Below are 23,363 nucleotides of genomic sequence, written 5' to 3'. Positions count from 1 at the left end.
ATAAGCTATGCCAGTTGGTTTTTAGAACTACCATTTACCAATTAGATTTATCAACTAATCTTAGCTTTTATACATTTTTCAAGTTTTATTTACCCCCAAAATGTACACAAATCTGAGGCTGCAGTGGGCACAGGCTCATCAAAATGCGATAGTTGAAGACTGAAAAAATGTAGGCTGGTTTGAACAATCTCAAGTTGAAGCACGCTGATTACGATCTGCTTACCATGTGTCAGAATTCGGCGTCGATAGCATGAATCCATGGACCCGACCGGCCTCGTCTCAACAGTCCAGGCTGCTGCTGGTGGCGTAATGGTGTGGAGATTGTTTTTCTCGGCACACTTTGGGCCCCTTAATACCAATCAATCATGGGTTGAATGCAGCAGCCTATCTGAGTGTTGTTGCTGACCATGCGCATCCCTCTATAGCCACAATTTACCATCTTCCAATGGCTACTTCCAGCATGATAATGCACCACGTCACTAAGCAAAAGTCATCTCAAACTGGTTTCTTGAACATGACAATGAGTTCAGTGAACTCCAGTGGCCTCCCCAGTCACCAGATCTGAATCCAATGGAACACCTTTGGGATGTGGTAGAACGGAAGCCTGGCAGCATGACTGTGCAACTGACAAATCTGCAAAAATGATGTGATGCAGTCATGTGAACACGAACTGGAATCTCAAAGGGAAGTTTTCCAACATCTTGTGGAAACCATGCCACGAAGAACTGAGGCTGTTTTGAGAGCAAAGCAATAAGCAGTAAAATGCCTGACGAGGGCACATTATATAATATATGATTCTTTTGGATGAAGTGGCCCAAGTGGTACCATAGCCAAAATATTTAATGTTGCTGCCAAAACTTAAACATTAAAGGAACTATACTATGCAGGATGTTCCTATCTTAAGTCCAACATTTGAAAAAGTCAAGTAAAAAAGAGCAGTGCAGGAAGCATTTGATGATGACAACTGCATTTTGTGGTCGCATATAAATGTGACTACGAGGTGTATTTTACTACACATGAGCAGAAGCAGATGTTTATTTTGAGAAAGAGTCTGATCTACTGATCCAAATCTTTACCTCCACCCCTGACGGTAGAGGATGAAGGGGGTCAAGGAGAGCAGATGTTGGGAGTGAAGTGGGACAGATTGCTGAACATCTGGATGAAACGGCCTTGATGAAGTCGGCCAATCAGCTCTGCCCTTGCCTGCACCTCGCCGCTGATTGGCTGACTCTTGGAGGAAGAGGATGTCGGGACAGCAATGATGTCCGCGCTTGTTTGAAAACCTGCCGTAGCCAAATCCGCAGTTTGGCTCCTGATCCGATTTGTTTTTATGTTGCCGCCGGTGGAGGCTCATACAGAGGAAAGACAAGGACTCCGCGACAAGAGCCAGACTATTCCTTATTATCAGGTTAGCGGCCAAATTGTCTCTAATTCAAAGCCAGCTGGGGCTAACGTTAGCATGCGTGCTAATCGAGCCAGTGAGATCAACGGTACTCTACGGGTGTTTAGCGTTAGCGTGCTAAGGCTAATTTGCCAGTCACATCACAGAATAAATGTCAACACGTGTATTTATTTTAATCACTGCATCATATTCACTGACAAATCCTGAGTTTCGTTTGAGCTCAATTTGCAAGTTGAGGATCTGCTAGCATGTAGCATCTGTCAGAGTCAACAGCACCATGTAAAAGTAGAAATAATATGATATTAATGCTGCAAAATTGTTATCTAGTGATTTGTATGCCGTGTTGCACCGTGAATCATGAACTGTTGTGAGGGATAAAGTTAATTTAAGCCTGGTTGGAGACTGTGTCATCATGGCCAAACTAGGGCTGTGGAAATAGAGACAACATACAGACAACACTTCCAGCTACGTCGGCGCGAAGAAATGACATTTATTTTCTTTACCAGTTGATCTGCCTGTTATCTTATGTCCATCACTATTGAAATATTTATTGTAGAACACTCGGGAGAACGGCAAATAATCACACTGGACTAGCTTGAATCAGAGACGTTTTTACTCAGAACTATTAATCGATCGTCAGATCGGTCGCCGAGTAATTTTCTGTCGCTCGACTAATCGCTGCAGCTCTACGTTTGTTTGTTTGATGGGACCACCTCAAGTACAGCTTCAAGACCCAGTACCATCATTTGACAACCGCTGTCTTAACAGCTACACAACTTTTTTTATTTACAGAGAACCTTGTTAACTCCATTGGAAAACCCCGCGGTCACTCTGCCTCTACCTTCTACTTATGTTTTTGACTGTGGGTAGTTGTTCCATGTTTACAATCTAGGTTTTAGCTAGGTTTCGGATTGGTGTAGCTACGCCTCTAGATTTCTTTTATGGCACACAGAGTCGTCCCTCTTTTCTCCCCGCTCTCCTGTCATACTCTGAATGATCTTATCTACATGCACAACAGTGAAATGTCTGGTAGAATATATTAAACCCATCAGATTGTGCTATGGCCAGTAAATTGGAAAAAAACAAAACACAGCTTATAAACTTTTTTCTGTCTTCTTCATCCCATTTTCTTTCCAGAAATAATGCTGATATCTGTAACTCATGTCGGAAGTCGTGTATGAAGAGACAGCCACGATGATCGCCGCAGGGGAATTGCAGTCGTTTGTCCCGTTTGGCCGCGAGCACTGCAGGAACCATCCAAATGCCTTCAACCTGCAGCTCAGAGAGCTTCAGCCTGCCTCCGAGCTCTGGTCGTCAGACGGCGCCGCCGGCCTTGTGGGGTCCCTGCAGGAAGTGAGTCTCCAGGAGCGAGAGAGGGTGAGATTGCAGGGCATTACATGGCTTTAACATAATGGTGCTAATATGACAGCTATACGAGCGCTTCTCTTTATAAAACACTAAATTAAGATAAAAGCTCCAGGAGTGCATAAGGAGAAAAATTGGAAGTACAACAAAATAAAGTAAGGAAAATTAAATTTTTTTTTTAAATCACGTTTGTTGTTTTAAAATTATTCTCTTGCATGGCACTGAAAAACTCTTTCTTTGTTTTTCTTCGTCTCTAAAAGTAACATAGTAGTACTAAACATTACCAAAAGTAATGTTTCATCACTTCCTTAATCATGAAAGTAATACTTCTATACACATAACTCGGAACTGTGTGTATTTTTGATTTTGTCCTTGTTGTGTTGACCAGTGTTTTGATTGGCAGGAATGCTGGCAGCTTAGGAAGGGCTGCATGGGAGTCAGGGAGGAGGATGTGGAGTTTGAAGAGGAGCTCTACGCAGCAGGAAATGTGGTCGTCTGGAGCCAGGGCAGTCGGACCCAAGCCTCCAATGTATACAAGGCCTTCACCGTTGACAGCCCAGTGCAGCAGGTCGGTCACTAAACCCTGTTTTCAGACTGCAAGCTAACTGCAATGCTATTCTAGTGTCTGAGGATGGGTCGATTTTTATTAGGAAAAATGTAATTTGGCTTAACCTTAAGTGTTTCATTTTTAAATCTTATTTTGAAACTTTAGATGGTAATTCAGGTGCCAGTTAAATTTCATTCATCTTCCTAGGTAACACAAAGGCCATGCATGTGAATAAAATAATAAGAAAAGTTTTCTTTTGCCATATAATGTGGGCTATTTTGGGCAAAACATTTCAAGCATTCTTTTATTCTGTCTGCAGGCCTTATGGTGTAACTTTGCTGTTCCTCAGTCAAAGAAAGATGGTACAGTATCATTAAAATTTAAGAAGCAATTATTATTTCTAGTTATCTTTTAATGTATGTTGTAGTTCTGTTCAATTTATAAAGAAACTATTTATCTTTAATGTTGTTTTGCAGAGGAAGAAGTGGAGCAGACAGTGTGTATCATCCAGAGTAGCTGTGTCAATGTTCACACTGTGACCGGGAAGGATTTCATCTCACCACTACCCTTCCAGGTGAGGGATACTGGTGGAAAAACTTTTTTTTTCTACAGGATAAGAGGAGTCAAGATTCAGAGAAATTCAAAAAGCATATGTTAAATTTCAGTTAGCCGGAGAAAGTCCCTAACTGTGTCTTTTCTACATATATGCTGCATGCCTCAGATTAGTGCTATTCCCCTGGACTGAGCTATTGTCTGGCTAACTAATAGTATTGGAAAATTTGGATCACTGACAATGGGGAATCAACCTCATCCATATCAAATGTCTGTGTTTTAATTGTGTGTGTGTATAAATCCCCTCTTGTGTTTGTGTATGTGCTGAGCTGGAACGAGTGTGTGTATGTGTGTATGCATGGTTGGATGCTTTTCTCCCCTATGTGTGTGTGTGTGTGTGTGTGTGTGTGTGTGTGTGTGTGTGTGTGTGTGTGTGTGTGTGTGTGTGTGTGTGTGTGTGTGTGTGTGTGTGTGTGTGTGTGTGTGTGTGTGTGTGTGTGTTTGTGTATATGTGTGTATGCACATGTGAATTTAAGTGTTATGTGTTTGTGTGTCTGTGTGTGTGTGTGTGTGGGTCTCATCAGTCTGTTGCACAGCAACAAGATGTAATTCAATTCAGGGATCTGTTATTACAAATAAGTTGTAGAAACAGTGTTTGTGAGCTGCTCAGGGGAAATCAAGTTTTTGTTCCTGTGTGTGTTTTTCTTGTTTGAGGCCTATAAACATGGTCATGAAGTGTTATGAGTGTTACTAGTTGTTGGTTTGTGTTGTCAGCAGAGCAAGAAAATCCTTGTGAGAGCCTATGTGACATCGCTGGGGTGTAATTGACACTGAATCCCTTGGGGTGCTGCTCTCTAGTTGACCCTTTAGCTCTATTTGGTGGCTAAGAATATCAATAGGGCTGCAAGTAACAGTTATTTTCTTTATTAAATAATCTGCTGATTATTTTCTCAATTAATCAACTAACCGTTTGATCAGTTAAAAGTAATTAAACAGTAAAAAAAAATGTCCATCACAGGTTCCCAGAGCCCAAAGTGACATCTTCAAATTCCTTTTTTTGTCATGCTAAAAGTCCAAAATTGTGCTATCACAGAAGGCTTAGAAAACCTGCAAATGCTCCCACGTTAGAGGATGGAACTAGTAGTTTTGGCCACAAATATTTAATGTTCATTAAATAATGTCTTTTGATGAACGTCAGTATCCTTGTTTGTCTGTAGTCATGATGGGTCAGTTTAAAGGGAAAGTGCACTTCTGGTTTTCCGTGTAACACAAGGTCCATAGAATGGCATCTTTTCCTGAATATTAATTGATCAATATTGCCATCATTATTAAACTATAATACAACAACGTGTCTCTCCTGTCCAACCTCTCGTCTCCTCCAGGTCTCAGATGTCTTGGCGACCAAGTTTGGACTTTTGTTGGAACGAAAAAACACAGCGACCGACGCCCAACTGAGCCCCCCCGGGTACGCACCAGCACTCACACACATGTGCATGCACAGGCTCACGGTGAAGATGAAGTCTCACACACACAAGCTCGGAACTTGAACAAATGTGTCTACATAAAAGGCATCGTCCCAATCACACACTCGTGTACAAACAAACCGTTGTCATTTGGAAGATTACTGAGTCACTGAGTTTTTTTTTTTTTTTCTACAGGGAACCTTTGCCCACATTGTTCAGCATGCTGCATCCTCTAGACGAGATCGCGCCAGTGGTGTGTAAGCCTGCGGGTATGACACACACATGATCACACGCATTTTCTGTCTCTCTCTCCCTGAATGAGTAACCACCATATTTTGACCTGAATCTGTGTGTGTGTGTTTTCCAGGCCTGTTTGAAGGCTCCTGTGTGCAGTATGCGTCTGACTCCACCATGAAGATAGTGTTCTGTTGCTGTCAGCCCTCTATCGTTGTCTCCTATGACACTGTTCAGGGAATACACTCTGTCTGGGCCCTGCGCAAGGTCACGCATGATGTGAGTGATCACACGCAAACACACAAACACACACAGAGTCTACCTGTCCCTAATCGTGAGCCTCTTACCTCCATCAGGAGCGGTCTGCAGTCCTGCGGTGTCCGACCGAGCCAGTCGGCACACCGTTAGGTCTGATGGCTTCAGGCTTCCTGACCTCTCACCTCCGTAACATCTCCCGCCTCGACTCCCCCGGTGGGAGTGGGGCAGCTGGGCTCGGTCCTGGAACCGGAGCAAGGTAATGAAAGTCAGGTGAAAGTGTTGTATGCATATAGAGCTGCAATAATTATTTGATTTATCGATTAATTGATAGATAGAATATTAATTGGCAACCATTTGAATAATTGATTCATTAATTTAGTCATTTTTAAAGTGAAAAATGCCACATATTCTCTGGTTCCAGGTTCTCAAACATGAGGATTTGCTGCTTTCTATGTTATATATGATAGTAAACACATTACCTTTGTTTTTTTGGGCTGGTGGTTGAATAAAACAAAAAATTTGATGACATCACCTTGGGCTTTGGAAAATTATAATAGACATTTTTCACTATTTTTTTTAATATATTAAAGACATACCAATCGACAGATTTAATTGCTTATCAAAATAATTCTTAGTTGCAGCCTTATGTCCACTTCAGAGTCTTTTGGATTTCATATGAAAGGGCCTCAATCATGTTTGCAATTATTATTAAATATTTATATGCATAAGAAATGTTTTTTTTCCCGAGCAAAACCTTGACAAGACATCAATATTAATACAGTAGTATCTCGATATAATGCGTACATGGAGAATAAACAAACACACACTTAAGGATGACACAGTCAATCCTGACACAGCTCCCTCTCTCCTTGGACTGACTGTTGTTAAATGACTAAAAGACAAACAGTAAATGTGTGAGAATGACAAAAACAAATCAATCAAGCACAGAAAAGAGAGAAGGAAAGCATGACAAATTTTCATTTTTCATAATGTCAGATGTTTCCAATGGTATCATGACTTCAGTTGAACCCCGCGGGTCCCTGGCTGTTGTCTGACCCCATCCTTGTTTTTTCTGCCTCTAGTTGTCCTGTTGGCACAGGCTCTCCTCTCCACTACAGCGCTCTGCACAGCAACCAGAGCAGGATCATGACGTCCTCACCAGGTTTACACTCCCGTGTTCATTCCCCGAGTATATCCAACATGGCTGCCCTCAGGTGAGTTTGACCTTAAAGTGAAGAGGCACGTATTTATTTATTTATTTTATTTTATTTTTATTATTTTTTTTTTTTTTAAAGAAACAATTCAGAGAATATACTGTATGCAGTATGTGACATCGGGTACAAATGCAGACCCAGCTCCTTACTGACCCTCCCAGGCAGATTTAAGAATGCCCTAAAAGCATTAAATGTAAAAGCTGAATAAGGCTTTATTAGCACAACTGGTAAGACCAAAAATTTGTTTAAAAAAAAAAAAAAAAGCCGGCATGGACACAGGATTATCTAGTTACATGCTTAAAATCCTAACATGCTTCAGAGTAAGCATTTTGTAAATCTACTCTGTTTGGTCTATTGCCAACGACACACATTTGCTTCATCTCCTCCTGCAGTTGGCAGAAATGCACCTACATGTGCGTCCTTGAGTAGTATCCGCTCATTGAAACTTTCCTCCACAACACAACTAGCGATCAAAAACTCTACTCTGCGACTTTTTCTCTTCTGCCATCCCTCTCTCCCAGCCGCGCCCACTCCCCAGGCATGGCGGCTCCGTCCTTTTCAGGTGTGGCTCGTTTCAACACGTCTTTCCACAGCCCGTCCCCCAGGGGGCACCATGGCTTGTTACCGTCGCCCAACAGCACGGTCAATGAGACGATGCTCGTGCCAGAGATGGAGCCCATCATACCCGACCTCTGCATGGAACAGCTGTGGAGTGAGACGGTCACCGCCGGCTGTCACAGGTGATTACCAGGACTGGACCCTACTGAAAACAGATGCAGTCTGTACTGGCCCATGATTCATTTCTGTCAGTGACAGACAATTATTGAGGGTGAATTATCGATAGTTTTATTTTAATGTGATTTCGACTTTGATGGCCTTTCTTCTGGTGAGTTCAGTTATGTAAAGCTACTTAGTTTTCAGAAATCCAGAAATGTATTCCTCCGTTGTGTTACGTCAGATAATTTTCTTGATAAATTTGGATTTTTAATGTAATCTTAGTACATTTGTAATTAGGTACTCCTCAAACACATGTTTTTGTGGGTTTCTCTGTCACACCATGAGGAAGTTTGTTAGCACCCAGGTAGAGAGAAGTGCAGCATTTCATTTTGACTGACCGACCCAAATTGGCCAGTTTATTTAGAATTACTTAATTGTTAAAAAGTTCCTGTGATTTATGCCGATAACGGCGTCAAAAAGAGGGTGTCACATCTGCAACCATCATCACCAACTTCAAAGCTCTTGTCCTTTTTCTAGCTCGAAAGATTATTTCTAAATCACATATGAGCTTGGGTCCTCACAGTGATGTTTAATGTGAGATTGTTTTCGGATTGTTTGTGTTTTTGCGTTTTCAGGGAGATGAGCAGCCAGGCATCTAAAGTATTCCTGACCTCTGACGTCTGTGAGAACCGCTACCTCTGTTTCCTGGTGGAGTCCCATCAACAGCTCAGGTGAGCAAACATACCCACTGTATTCTTACACAATGCATATTTGAAATAGACCCTAGCAGGCACATATTATATATTATGGAATCTTGGGGCCCATAAAAACAGTCTGGAAAAGTCTCGACTTATTTAAATCTAAGGTTCTACAGAGCAGTCCGGCAGTTACTGAACAATGCTCACAGAAACATTGATCTCTCAAGTACGTAGAACACCGGACAAACCACTTAAAATACATGCAGTTAAAATGTAACCTTGGGATTTTGCGGTGACGTCTCCATTTACGATTGAACATCTTTTTCATTGTTTCCACAGATGTGTGAAGTTTATTGAGAGCAATGATACATCTCAGCTCATCTTCGCCTCTGTAACGACCATCCCTGCCAAAGATGCCGAACCTCTGCAGGTACATTGCAATGTTTAGGCTTTATACAATTTTCAGAGAGTAGGTGAAGGTTAGCGACACAAGTTAGGGCACAAACAATTAGTTGATTTACATTTAATCAGCAACAATGTTACTAATTGAGTGAAAATTTATGTCGTCTTTTTTTTTTTTTTTTTTTTTAAAACAAGAATGCTAAAAGTTGTCCAGCTCCAGTTTCTCACATGTGAACATTTGCTGGTATATTAGTCATCTAGGATAGTTAACCTGAATCAGGGTTTGTACTCTCATGAAAAACAATGAATATCAGTTTTAAACGTGACCTGTGTATCTTTTAAAATCATTTAATTGCTAGAGGCCATTCTGAACTCACTGTAGGCTACAGTAGAGTACAGCAAGACCAAGCAGGTACTAAAAGCAGACGATACGGTGCGGGGTTTTCCAGCAGTGTTTTAGTTGTGTCAATAGCCAGATAGCAGCCTGTTTTTAATTTAAAAAAGAAAAAAAAAGCTTTTAATATTTCGTTAATCTTTGCTATACAAGGTATGGTTTATAACTATATACCATTTCATGGCAAACGTGTGCAAAATCATGTAAAATAATCAAACTGATTTGCGATATCGTAAACCGTGTTCCTCTGCTATGCTTAACATCAAACAAAACTCTCTCAAAACTGTGTAAAACACAACCTTGAATACATAGTTTAGTTTTTAGATACAGTTTGCATTGAATTATCATAAGCAGATTAATCAGTATTGAAAATAATTATTATTTGCAGCATTTAAAATGTATCGGATCATAAAACTTTGGTCCTCAGAATATAGATGCCATGCTGGTTCTGGAGGCCTGTGGCAGTCTGGTCCTCTACACAGGAATCACCAGGGTAAGGACCAAGTCAAACCTCCGAGACTTAGTCAGATTAGTCCATCACAGCAGTTTGATCCACAACAGCCTTTACCAAATGATAACAATTAATGGACATGTTCCTCTAGGTCAGTAAGGTGTTTGTCCCTGGACTCCTGTCGCCCACCTTCAGCCTGACCAACCACCTCCCTCACCTCAGCACGCCGGTGGAGAACGTTAGCACGCCGGCTAACGCTGGTAGCAGGCACCTCCAAAGACTGGATGAGGTACTGCCATGTGTTGTAAACATACTGTCCTTTTCACGTTGATAGATTCAATAATTGGATTTTTTGGTACTTTTTTGTAATAATGCATTTTTAGGTTATCTTTGCCTCGGTGCATTCCTCCTTGTGTTATCTGAACTAAGTTGTTATAGTTGTAGATATCAGTTTTCCTCCTCGCTGCCGTGTAAGAAACAATTTCCACAGCGCGAGATAATCTGTCACAGTACACATGGAAGCTTGATTTGGTTTCCTGTTTTATAATTATTCCATTCTGCTGCTTGAAATAATCGGGAAATAAACTCTCACACACATTATACCTTACAGCCTGTATTGCTACACCCGTGACTTTTTTTTATTTATGATCAGTTTTTTTCCTTCCGTTTTCCTTTTTTCTCTCCACTTTTGCTTCGCCTCTCACTTTCTTCTCCTCTCCTCCAGGCCGTGATGCCTTCACCAGTGTCAGAGCTGAGGAGTTCAAACATGAAACACCACGAAGCCTCATTTTTGGAAGATTACACTTTCCAACAAGCCATGCCCTACATCCATGCCTTGCGGGACCCCGTCTGCAACCGCGTCACTCTGGTAGGTTGGTTTGTGTGTGTGTCTTCAAGAGGAGAAACACATGACTTTTGGTCTAACTCCAACACTTTGACCAGTAGAAATGCTTGGTACTCTACATCAGAAAATTTCATTCAAATGCATCAAATGCTAATGGGGTTTAGGACAGATCAAGTTAGTCTTTTTCGTTTTATTTTCTCAAGAATTAGAAATTGCAAGAAGTAGTAATTCTAAATTAAGGCAACTATGACTGAAAATGGATTTTGAAGGGATGATCACCAGCAGGAACCCTTCCAAAACTTACTGTCCTCCGATTTTATTGTGACTTTAGTGGAAGAAAAAGACGACTTCTCAACAAACCTTTTTGGATTTGCCTAAGTCTGTCCAGCAGAAAAACATTTTGAATAACTTTGAGGCAAAATATAGGACTAGCTGTTCCAGAATCATGCGTAATTTTGTATCTGCAGTGGTTTAAATTGCTGTTTGTGAAGTCTGGAAGTTTCAAGTAATGGCAGTCATATGTCAACGCTCATTGCAGTTTACTGATTGAACCCACACTTATCCTTTGAAGTTGAATCAGTTCTTTATAGTAAATGATTTGGTCTGCTTTTGGGGAACTGCTGTTGTGGCACACACTGCAGAAATTAAACAAAAAAGTAGAGGGTAGTAGTGCATTAAAGGGAACTTCATACTGACTGCTGCTGCCGTTCCGATTGTTCATAGAGAACAGCATAGTCTCCCTCCAGGGGGTATTTCTAGTCAGTGATGCGTGTGTGTATGTGTGATTCAGGTCCATTAATATTTGTGAATGAGAGCCGCAAAGCCTTGAGTATCTCTCTGCGTGTGTTTCTGCCCCATGGGTTAGTCCTGTCAGACTTGGTACAGGCAGTCCTCTTCAGTCCTGGGACTCACCAACAGAATGTCACAGTTTCTTTCTCTCCCGCACACATCAACAGCAACCACCCTTAACCAAACAGTGTTGTTTGTTGATCCTTTGACTCCTTGATGTGTCTGGACACTTAATTGTTTGCAAATGCAGCTTGCTGGACTTATCAAAGCCGCACATCAGGGGTTCTCGCTTATCAGTTCAGTGCTGTGAAATAATGACAAGAATGGGGCCACTCCGCTGGAGAAAACACGACGTTAAATTAACAAGATGTAGTGGTCTATTCTTCCTCTATAAAGCAACTATTCAAAAGTAATTGAAATATTTAGAATGATGATGTATACACTTGGATTCCTAAAAAATGGGAGCTGCGCATTCACAGGTAAAAATATTATTCAGTCAGTCATTTTTTGGTCGTGACAAATGTGAGGTGTGATGTTGGAAATCTTGTAAATTGAGTTGCGTGTTTTTATTTATTTTTTTTTTTTGCTGCGGTAGGTTGTAAATTATTCTGCATAATTCAGGTTTTAGATGTGGAACATTTTTGTCAGGATCATATGTATAAAACCTGTTTCATGCGGATTACATTTGAAGTATTCCAACTAGTATGCTAGATTTTTATTTTTATTTTTTATTTTTTATTACTTGTTGTCAGTGTCAAAAATGGATAAGATTTCTAGGATTTCCATCTTGCATTTATTTGATTCCTAAAACCTGTTTGAGAGGAAGGACACTAAAAAGCATACATAACTTTTTGTGTAGGCCGAACAAATAGATATATACAGGAAACACTGCTTCCAAAGCAAGAGGTAATAACTCACCGTATCATGGAGTCAGCGTAGGTCGGACTGTGTCTATATGGGTTGAAACTTTCAAGCATTTTTGTGGCGAAACCCCAGTCGGTAAGTACCTGCTGTGATATCGCTGAATGGGGCGAGGCTTGAAAGTTTAGTCTGATACAGAGAGGAACAGCAGCAGTTTTCAGCCTCTACTCTTTAAGTGCTGGTGTCTGCGTACTCGGAGACACTGAATCATTTGCACACTACTTTATTTTTCTGTTAGGCTGGATTTTTTTTTTTAAATTCTCTGCAGAGGTATTTCGTTGCCTGGTGGTGAACACTGAGCAGACATTTCGACATGTCACAGCAGGAAAAGCACAGGTGTGAATGATGGATTCCATTTAGCCAGAGTCTTGGTTTGTGTGCATGCTGTCCCACTCTCATGGCTTACTGGACCATTTGACTAGAACAGAGCCATTGTTAATGTTATTAGTGACATCTATGCTTTTCCTTCTGTGACAAATCAAAATGTCTCCTCCTTCTGATTCTTCGTTCCTCTGTAGAAATAGATTTATAGTCAAGCATAGGATTAACTGCAGATATTTTATTGTCATAGAGCTGCTACAACACTGTAACTCTGCTTGAGAGCTGATCCAGTTGTATTGCCCTGATATGAAACTGAGCTGAAAGCGTATGAATTTAATTTGTGCACCCTCTCTTTCTCTGTCTAGGAACTAAATAGTGGCACAATGCTGAGGATCTCTATTCCAGAGATCGCTACCTCAGAGCTGGGTGAGACTTACGCACACACACGCACACACACGCACACGCACACACATGTTTATACTTCCTAAAGAGCTACCCTAAACCATAATACCAAGTCTTAACCCAGGTCATAAAGACAGCCCTTTGGAGGTGTGTCAGAAAGTGAGGACCAGGCAAAATATCCTCAATTTCCCAAAATGCTCTCACTTACAAGGTCTAAAACTCAAACTTGGTACGCACACGAACGCACACACTCTCCCTTTCACACACGCACACGGACACACACGAATGTACACACTCTCACACACTCTCGCTCATACACACACACACACACACACGCACTCTCACACACACGCACTCTCACACACACGCACTCTCACACACTCTGTCACACACTCTGTCACACACTCTGTCACACACACAGACACACACACACACACACACAACCAGACACACAACCAGACACACACAGATGGCTGAGTCAGAGCTGTTAAGTCCTGGAAATCAGGTTTGAGAGCTGCCCTGCGTCGTTACATAGTGACGTATAATCTTGATGCATTGAGGATGCCATTACAGGGGAGACACACACACACACACGCACACACGCACACACAGCATCCCACTGTTAATCATTAAGCCACAGTGAAATTTCAATGTGTAGCTCTGAGAGAAAAATAAGAAAAAATCAGGACCACATGTTTCTGTGCTTTTTTTAATTCTATTTTTCTTCTCAGTTATCTGTGGCAAGCATGTTAGTGGACTATAAATAAAGATCTTACATGAACTGATCTTTATTTTCTCCCTTGGGAGCTTTATGTTTTACAGAGCAAAGTTTAAATTAACCCTTTTAAGGCATTTAGATATTAACTTTTGGGGGGAAATAAGAGCGGAATTGAAAGACCTAATTACGTGGGAAATATATAATATGGGTATGGCTTGGGAACCTCAGGTAATAAGCAAATTAACCCACAACCTCTCTGTTCCTGGGGTCAGTAAAATTCACAGCTTTTCTTTAAACAGATTAATGTGCCAGGGTGGTAAGGTAATGTGCTGGTTTCTAGGTCTGTAAGTTGAGCACAAAGATTCATGTCTGCTATTACTTGGTAACCTCCTACATGTGCTTTATTATTTGTGCTGAGGTCCTAGTTGGTTCACAAATGGTTGGTAAACAAAGTTCTGAAAATGACTTGCTCCTGCAGCTGCTCGACCAAAAATAAAAATCTCCATTTCCATCCTGATTTTCATCTCTTTAATACAAAAACTAGTCAATGACCAAGTACTTAATAATTGATATGCATTACACTCACGATATATTTTATTCTCTAACAAAATAAAGAGGTCACCTGGTCATCTTCTTTGTTGTTTACGCACTAATGGGACCCTGGATCTGTTCAGATCTCAACATCTGCTCCGACCATGAACCTTGAATGAATGAATGAATGAATGAATGAAGTTTCTGAATCACCTCTAGCTTTGGTTAAAGCTCACCTTTTAAAAAAAAAAAAAAAACAACAACAAAAAACGTATTTATTTTTTAAAAGCCCACTGCGTCACAAAGGTGTGTGTGTCTGACTGTCTGCCTTGTGTGTGCCTGCCTTTGTGTCTTTTCCATGCGTTGCTCCCCATTATTTAGTAATCGATTCTATAGATGAGGCTTTCTCCCTCTAATGAAATGGCATTTATCCACCTCTTCCCTGACCTTTCCCACTCTGGATGTCCAATTAAGATAGCCTGGTGACGTTGATTAGGAATCTGATTGGTCTGAGTCGGTAGGAGACACAGTAACACTAATTACTGTCCTAGTGGTGGTTCTTTTTTAATTTCCTCTTTTGTTTTCTGATCTTAAGAAGAACAGGCTGTTAAAATGTTGAATGTTTGATATTTATGATTTGCAGGTCAAAAGTTAATCCAGCTATGTTACTCTACTAACAACGTTTGAACACCGGACTGCATTAGTAGCCATGAGAGATGTGTGTTATTGCTCATGATGTAGGGAGAAGTGCGGGGACATACCATGATCTCTGTTTTCAGGTATTCAGCTCTAGATGAGGCCAGAACACTTTAGATTAAGCAGATTTAAAACATATTTTAATTTTGTAGGAGATTGAGGTGAATTCCATTTGAAAGTGAGGAAGTCCTGAGAATGTATAATCTTAATCTGTGATCCATTACAAATAGAGAATGTTCGGCCAGCTCGCGTTTGTCAGATTCAAGTTGAAATTGTTTAATTATCACTTTGAGAACTAATAATAATGAGTTCAATCGACAAAAATGTCCAATGGTTTGTTTTCGTAAACAACTGATTTAAGTTATTTCAGAATATTTTTAGATTATTTGCATATACTTCCCAGGATGCATTGCATTGAGGTTAAAATTTCCCAGAAATCCCTCTTTTTTCTAGTATGGAAAAAAACTACATGATCGAGGCTGCAATGGGTCTTTTTATTTATGGGTCTACGAAGTGTCAGACGGTCTTCTCTCTCTGGTCAAAAGTAAAACAACACAAACTGTGATGAAGACAGGTCTGTAATTCGGGTACTTGAGCAATGTGAATGATATTAGATAACAGTGTCATTGGTTGTATTGTGACTGCAAACGCTGTCACGAGGGACAAAGACAAGAACTGATATAATATATGACTTAAAGCAAAGGAATCCATGCTCATTTATAAACTGAAAATTTTAAACTGGAAAAAAATGGGTGCAGCACTAGTTGAATGAGGGGAGAGAAAGATGGAGTGTCAGAAAAAAAAGTGGGATTTTACAGTGCATGGTCAGCGCCTTCAACCCAAAGGCTACCAGGGAATCCCAGAGTGGTCCTTTTTAAATAAATAACTTGGGATTTTGTTAAAGAAAACTATTGATAAGTTTTTGTTAATATTTTACTGATATGGAATAAAGATTTCTATAAAATTACATCTTGTATTTCTCTATTGTCACCTTTTTTTCTCTCTGATTTGTTTCAGTGAGGAAATGCCTTCAGGCGATTCGTTTAATCCTGCCCAAGGAAGCTGCCATGAAGGTTTGTGGGACTGATGGTTAATTTTGGAAACACTGCAGAAAGAAACCACATCAGGCTGCATGGATTCTTCTTTAGACAGATGTGGGCAAACCCATACTGGCACTGCATTATCTATTACTTCAGTAATGCCATGCCAGCGAAGTTGTTTCTAGGTGAACTGTATATATCGAATATGTAACGTGTTGTGCAGAGATTCTTCACTAAGAGAACCAATGGTACAATGCAACCAGATGTTCTGTCTGCTATGAAAAGTAACCATTATGCCCAGCCTCCATCGTTATTTTTTGGCAAGTGCATTCTCAATGTTTTATTTAAAATGACATAAATCTAAATCGATATATTTGCTGGAATAAAATCCATTCGTGATAATTGAGAAACTCATTATACATTTAATTTCAAGTCGGCTAATTTAAAAATTCAGTAAAAACTGTTCACGTTATTGTGCAGGTTTTGGTGAAGTGGTATAACATCTACAACGCCCCCGGCGGTCCCAGTGCCCATGCAGAGTGGAACCTGTTTGTCACCTGTTTCATGACACTGATGGGCTACAACACTGAACGCCTGACTTGGACAAGAAACGTAAGTCAGCTGTAGAAGTGTCTCCTGTTCCGAACCTGTAAAAACCTTCATTTAACTCTGAACGCTAAATCACCTGTTTTGACCTTGCTCTCTGTCCTCCCCCGTCTTTCCCCAGCTGCATTTTGAAGTGCCTCTCTCTCCGGTGATTGCAGCCAAGAAGGCTCGTCCATCTGACGGAGGCTCTGATGAGGTGTGGGACTGAAGTGTGATTGGTTGCAATGTTTGTGGCACAATTAGCAACAATAACCATCTTTGATGTCTAGTTTAAGAAAACTTGTAGATGTGTAAAATATTAGGGACATTACGCTTTTGTGAGGAATGGACTGTACAGCCTTTCATGTGGAGCAAAGACAATGAAAGAGGGTGCTTTGTAACTAGAGTGATCTTCAAAACGGGATAAATACTCTAAATTGACTCAACCACCTTGTGACACAACCAACTAGCGTAAGGGTAGTTTTCCCGACAGAAAAGGTCAGACCTAGACTTTATCTCTGAAATGTTTTGGGAACATCCTGGAAATCATAGTTTCTAGGTTTTGAAAAAACATTAATGCCAACAGCGCCTGGGAGTTCCCTAAGGTAAGAAGAGAACCTGAAACATTTTATATAGATATTTAATAAGTGATATAAAATTTGTACAGACACTAGAAAAATTTGGCAGCCTTTTTCATGTGCCATGGAAAGCCAGTCTGAGAAATTATTTTGCTTTCATAATTTCCCGTGGGTGAGAAAATAAAAACAATAAAAAATAAAAACATTGCAGCCAGAAAATGTGCCCTAACAGCTATGGGGAAAGCCCAGTACTATAGACGAACCTGGTTACCCCAGGTGACAGTGTGTTTCTGAAATAAGCATGTGACATAACAGAGAAAATAACGTGTAGTCTGTCCTGAAGTCCTAAACACACACACACACACACACACACAATAATGCATGCACGCACGCACGCACGCACATAACACACTTTTTAAAAATATTCCTGGAGGTGGAGTAATCTCTGTGTTTGTGTGTGTTCTCATCAGAGCGAAACGTGACTGTCAAATGTCAATCAGCTGGAGGCTTAGGCTCTGCTCTGTGTGTGTGTGTGTGTGTGTGTGTGTGTCTGTCTGCATTACTCAGATTAAAGCATACTGTTGACCTCTTCAGCCTGTGATCTCTGAGCCCTGCGTCTTCCACATGCTTCACAACTATTCTTGCACTACAATAGATACACAAGATTCATTTCAATGTTTTTTTTCTATTCTGTAAACAATAATGTTCAGGTTCTTTTTCCTTTAACACATGCTACCTTTTTCTCCCATCAAAAACAAAATCTTCAGATCTTTTCAGCCTTTTATTTATTCTTTTTATTTGTGATACTATGCTCTACAGCCAAAACACTGACTGGTGAAACAGTTAACTCACCTTTTTACCTCATTTTTATACCTGTCTCCTCTCTCTGCAGGACTGGGACTATTTATTGGGGTCTCATTACCACGGTCAGATGAATTTTCAGCCTTCCTGCGGTCCAGTGGACTCCAGTGGCTCCAACAACACTCTCACCACAGAAACTGAGGGCCTGTCCTCTGTATGTAACTCACTCTGGGTGGATCTGTTTATTGTATGATGTTTGATTTAGTTTGTTTGCGCTGCATATCTGGTTTAGATCATGATGGATATGATGCACTTTGTTTGGATAAGACTTGATGTTACATAGATTCTGCTGCATCTTTCTTGATGCATGTGTTCGTCTACCTCCTCTTTGTTCATCTTTAGTATATTTACCCACCAACCTGCGTCAGCAGAACACCACCTGCTGGAGGTCACAGTGTGTTTAAACTAGTTAGCGAGTGAAAAGTGTGGAGAGGACATCAATAGTGAAAAGTAATGGATAAATGGTTGAAACTCTGAGTTCTGAAAGTTGCGAAAGTCCAAATGCAACCTTGGCCCAAACTACTGTAAAAACGAGACCAAACCTACATTATAGATCAACAATTTTAGGATCAAAAGAGTTATCATAATATGATCCAGTTTAACATCAATACACAAGAACACATTTGGAACGTGACGGGTGGTGCTGATGAAGGGGTACTGGAGCTTATCTGACAGCGCTGTGGGGGTATGTCAGGGGTACGTCAGACAAAAAGGTTGGGAATCACTTGTCTAAATGATATTTGAAAGACCATTTTACCCTAACATGAACACGTCTTTAGTAAAAATAGATAGTAATACCTGCAGTCTTCTTGATTATGTTGTGTACGTACAAATTTACTGATACATCTACCCCTTCCGTACACCCCTCTTTGCCTTGTACCCTTAACTTTTCCCCCTCTTCTCTTCTTCCTTTGTCCTAGGTGTCTTCTCCTCCCAGTCCATCCCTGAAGTTGGACAGTTCAGCTCCTCTCTTCCCCCACATTCCCGCACTTTTCTACGTTCTCCATCTGCTCTATCAGGAGCTGCAGCTGGACGAGCTGCAGAGAGCAAGAGCCTCATCACTGGTTTGTCTGCTGCAGCAGCTGGCCAGGTAACCACTGCTGTACGTGTGTGTGTGTGTGTGTGTGTGCGCGCGTGTGTGTGTGTTTTAATGTCTCTATTAGCTGCTTCGAGGAAAGTAAATAGCATGTGGCTGGTGCAGGCTGGCCAGGTGAGTACAGTGTACTGTGTATTTACAAATTGATTTGGGGAGTATTGCTCACATAGATCTGAATGAATGTGAAGTAGCAGAAAAAGCAAGAACGGTTGCTTTGATACATAAAGGTTACTAAACAAAGAAGAGACTTGTGACATTTATTACAACAAAGAAAACCTGGTCTACTTTTCCACCAACTACTTTTTACTCCTACCATGAGAAGAAAGGGTGAACACGTTGTTCTTTGTTTTTAGTGAAAGCTTGTGTGTAATCAAGGCTCTTTAGTGGTGTGTACCTCGAAATAAACTTCAACAGGTTGTCAAGTGACTGCTGTGATTGGTGGCAATGGCATAAACATAATAGGTGGAGTGGGAGAGTGAAGCGCTCTACAGAGTAATTGGCCTGTGTTGGTTAGTATGTGGGATGCTGTGAAGTATGGTGCAATTTTTTTTTATACTCTTGCTGCTTTATCAGGCTGGTTATGGTGAAAATGGCGGTCTCGATTGTTTTATTAGATATTCTTCGGGGTAGATTTCATTTTTTAAACTTTATCTAAAGGATTTAAGGAAGAAATTGGTTTTAATCCTCCTCACACATTTTATAATACCATTTTATGATAAAGCAGTTTCGTAATCTCGAAACAGATTTAAAAAATAATAATATAAAAGTATACGTAGAGAATATCGTGTAAATTGACAGTGATTTGACTAGGCTACGTCGCAAAGTGCAGCCTCAACATGTAAGAGTGTTCCATTGCTTTGATATTTTACAGAAATGATTTCCTGGTGCAGGAAAGTTCTACCCCATAGGAAAGTGACACATCAAATGTTGAGGGCAAAAGCCAGAGGTATCTCCCAGATTGCAGCAAATTTCACTACCTACACCCTGATCAGACACATTAATATAGGTCACATTTATGTGCTGACTTATCACTGTACAGTACCATTTCTTGATGTTACAATTTCAGTAGTGTAATTACTGTACCGTCAATATCAGATTTAGATATTTAAAATACAGTCTTAAATATTAAATTTAAAATATATTATTTCTTTTCTTTTTTTTCTATATGCTTATTATTGACTTTTATACAGTCTTTTTTAAAATCACAAACCTAAAAACAATCAAAAGCTATAAGCTTAAAAACTATATGTGGAATTGGTAATAAACACATAAAAAATAACCATAAATATAAAAAAAAACAAAAAAAAACACATGGTAATTAGGTTGTGTAAAAGCATAAAAGGGAATTGAGAAGGCTGAAAGCTGAAGGCTTAAAGGATTTAGATTAACAGGCATACACGTGAATTCTTTAATCAGTTTTCAAAACTGGATAACTAACACATTAACTACTTCCCGATGTAGGAAACACATACACATACACACACACACACTCTCAAATTGTGTGGGAGTCGGGGCTTGGTACCAGGATTAAAAACTATTGATTATTTGATGTTAAGTAGAATGGGAATGACTCACAGCTGTTAATTACTCTGGCTGTGAGTTCGTGTGCTGCTCAAAAACAAGTTAATGCCACAGAGGCACTTTGAGAATGTAGAGCCATTTTTAGATTTGATTCAATGTCCTGTAGCAATTTAGTGTCCGGATAGGCAGAGATAGACACTAGGAAAGACCTGGTACGAGGTAGACTTAATAACTTCGTTTCGTCACTGTGGTGTAGTTAAACAAACAAACAAACAAAAACAAAAAAATCCAACCTCCAATCCTCTTATGATGTACGTATCTCCAGTATGTGAGTGTGTGTGATGTATTCATGTACATGGAGTCATTGCTATACAGGAATATTGATAAATATTGATCGGTTTGTTTTTGTTTGCAGGGACCTCCAGTTGGATGAATATGTGGATCTGTACTGGAGAGACTACCCTTCATTAATTAGCGGCTTCACTGAGAGCTGCCTCATAGACCAGGGTGAGACCCCTTTAATAATCTAATAAATGGTATCAAGTCAGGAAACCGACAAGACCTGCTTGAGGTGGGGCTGGATTGTCTGCTGCTGGTAAAGGCCGGCTCTACGGTTCCATTGTATGTCTGGGGTTTCGTGTAGTATAACTCTTAAATAGCGAATTTACACACGGTTTGGACAGAATAATAGGAAAGGCACTTAACAACAGGTAATATCTTGTTAAGTGCCATTCAGTCGCTGCTGGTGAAGATCCACTTGTAACCACTGTTTTATCTTATCTACACCGGTCAGCAAACACTATGTGTGCCTCAGTGAATGGGTACTTGCAGATCTGTTAGAATGCAAGGTGTTTTCTGTGATTTTGTCCACCTCTGTATGTAACTGGTATTCAACGTGTGCGACATTAACACGACGTGAAAAAGGAAATCCTTCTGGAATAAATGCACGCATGTACACTTGATTGACTGCCTCTTAAAGGGGTATTTCCCTAATTAATATGGGAAATTAAGGTCTCAAGAATGGCCATTAAAGGATAAGACTTTTGTTATTCAATATTTTTTCTTACTGTCAAGAAATTTCATAAAAAGGCTAAAATCAACAATATATATTTCTCTCTGATTTCCCTACCCTGTCTGTGGCTCTCAGCCCTAAGCCCACTGATCCTCCGAAAGACAAAAATCTTTAAAACTGACTAACAAATATATAGTTTCTTTTTTTTTTTTTTTTTTTAAGACAAAGACAAAAATACTTTCCAAATATAGCTGGGCACTGTAGTTTTTAGCAAACATCGGTCAGACAGGACTTAATTTTTTGGGAACTATTTTTTAGTGGTGGAATAATACACATTTAGTGATTCGCAGCAGAACAGTGCACTGTCTCTCTGTACTATTTTTAAAAAAAAAACGTTTCAACACAGTTGACTCACTGATTGTATCATCTCCTTCCTCCCTTGCTCCTTTCCTCTCCTCCCCCATTCTCTGTCATTAAAAACCATATCCTGTTCAACCCTTTTCCTTCCTCCATCCTCCATTGTTTCCACTTCCACCCCAACTTGCGTGTTCCTCACACACTGTCAACCCTTCCCTCTCTTTCCGCTTCTTCCGTCTCTGTTCCCTCACCCTCCTTCTATTCCTCACTCCTCCTCCTCCTGCTCCTCACCTGTCCTACCTCAGCTCTGATTGGTCAAATGCAGCGTCCATCCTTCCTGAGAGCGGAGCCTCCATGTGTGTTCAGCTGGCTCAGTAGCTGTCTGAGAGGAGAAGAGATCCCTCCTTTCCCCTACCTGCCTGGCATCTGTCAGAGGACCAGGCTGCTGGTTCTGGTACGACCAAAGCTCCTCTGTATTTGATAAAAACAAAGTTATTGTAGTATAGTCAATACTGTGAGTTTGAAATTCTTGTTTCTGTAATGTGCAGTCATGAAATTTAAGTGTTGGAGAATAGAATCATGACACACCGAACAGATTAGATCGAAATTCCTGGGGAAAATTATGAAAACGATATTGAAGTTCATAAAACTGGGTTATCGTCAGTCATTCGTTGTTGGCATTTTTCCTTTTTATATAATGGTAAACAGTAGAGGAAGACTGAAACCATGGGTAGAAACAAAGGGGGAAGACACGCAACCCAGGTCACCGAACCAGGGACGGTCACATGGTACACTTCTTAGGTGACCAGGCTACAAGGACGTCAAACAATTTGTTTTTAATGTAGGTGATGAAAAACCAGTCCATCCTTGGCTCGTACCTGCTGCTGCCAAACGTAATCATTATTATTTGGACACAATAATAATAATGCTGCTGTGAAAAAATAAAATTTTAGTTATGTTTCCCCCCAAAAAAAGAAACAATAAGGAAGAGTGAATATTATTAGTAATCAGGATCCCAAAATGTAATAAAAAATGCAAACGTATAACAAGTACAGATGGTGACTAAATTACATTTATATACAGTAATAGAAATCACTGAGCAAAATAGTTCAGATATATTTGGCTGGCTAGCATGTAGGAGTGTAGTGTAATATGTAGTATCAGTTTTAAAATAATCTGAAAGATAGATCAATGAATGGAATTTTTATTATTGTGTTATATGTAAAACCATCCCCAGCCCACATGTGCTCAGAAGACACTCAATTCATATAAGACAGAAACAGAGTGCTGCGTATACATTTTAACACAATCAAAAAGGTCCAAAAGTAGAGAAGCAACTGAGCAACTTCCACAATCAAATCTTCTGACCTGTCATTGTCTACAGCAGAGTTCAT

At 40.2% G+C, this 23,363-nt stretch overlaps 1 protein-coding gene across 2 annotated transcripts in view; it reads left to right on the top strand.

The window, feature by feature from the left end:
* The first annotated feature begins 1,245 nt into the window (after positions 1 to 1,245).
* anapc1 (anaphase promoting complex subunit 1) overlaps positions 1,246 to 23,363 on the top strand; it is a 64,573-nt gene continuing 42,455 nt past the window's right edge. For both annotated transcript variants that reach the window (XM_040139472.1, XM_040139471.1), the window contains exons 1-24: positions 1,246 to 1,408; positions 2,540 to 2,779; positions 3,171 to 3,335; positions 3,634 to 3,676; positions 3,791 to 3,888; positions 5,249 to 5,331; positions 5,525 to 5,598; positions 5,697 to 5,842; positions 5,920 to 6,077; positions 6,904 to 7,035; positions 7,557 to 7,775; positions 8,388 to 8,483; positions 8,790 to 8,880; positions 9,674 to 9,739; positions 9,849 to 9,986; positions 10,422 to 10,565; positions 12,938 to 12,998; positions 15,937 to 15,992; positions 16,440 to 16,571; positions 16,687 to 16,761; positions 18,015 to 18,137; positions 18,904 to 19,073; positions 21,016 to 21,107; positions 22,275 to 22,423. In XM_040139472.1, the coding sequence (XP_039995406.1) occupies positions 2,564 to 2,779; positions 3,171 to 3,335; positions 3,634 to 3,676; positions 3,791 to 3,888; positions 5,249 to 5,331; positions 5,525 to 5,598; positions 5,697 to 5,842; positions 5,920 to 6,077; positions 6,904 to 7,035; positions 7,557 to 7,775; positions 8,388 to 8,483; positions 8,790 to 8,880; positions 9,674 to 9,739; positions 9,849 to 9,986; positions 10,422 to 10,565; positions 12,938 to 12,998; positions 15,937 to 15,992; positions 16,440 to 16,571; positions 16,687 to 16,761; positions 18,015 to 18,137; positions 18,904 to 19,073; positions 21,016 to 21,107; positions 22,275 to 22,423 (2,727 nt within the window). In that variant the 5' untranslated portion in view covers positions 1,246 to 1,408; positions 2,540 to 2,563. The remainder of the gene's footprint in view (positions 1,409 to 2,539; positions 2,780 to 3,170; positions 3,336 to 3,633; positions 3,677 to 3,790; positions 3,889 to 5,248; positions 5,332 to 5,524; positions 5,599 to 5,696; positions 5,843 to 5,919; positions 6,078 to 6,903; positions 7,036 to 7,556; positions 7,776 to 8,387; positions 8,484 to 8,789; positions 8,881 to 9,673; positions 9,740 to 9,848; positions 9,987 to 10,421; positions 10,566 to 12,937; positions 12,999 to 15,936; positions 15,993 to 16,439; positions 16,572 to 16,686; positions 16,762 to 18,014; positions 18,138 to 18,903; positions 19,074 to 21,015; positions 21,108 to 22,274; positions 22,424 to 23,363) is intronic.

This window comes from Xiphias gladius, chromosome 11, assembly GCF_016859285.1.
Source record: "Xiphias gladius isolate SHS-SW01 ecotype Sanya breed wild chromosome 11, ASM1685928v1, whole genome shotgun sequence".
NCBI lineage: Eukaryota > Metazoa > Chordata > Actinopteri > Istiophoriformes > Xiphiidae > Xiphias > Xiphias gladius.
This window is presented reverse-complemented; position numbering and strand designations above follow the sequence as displayed.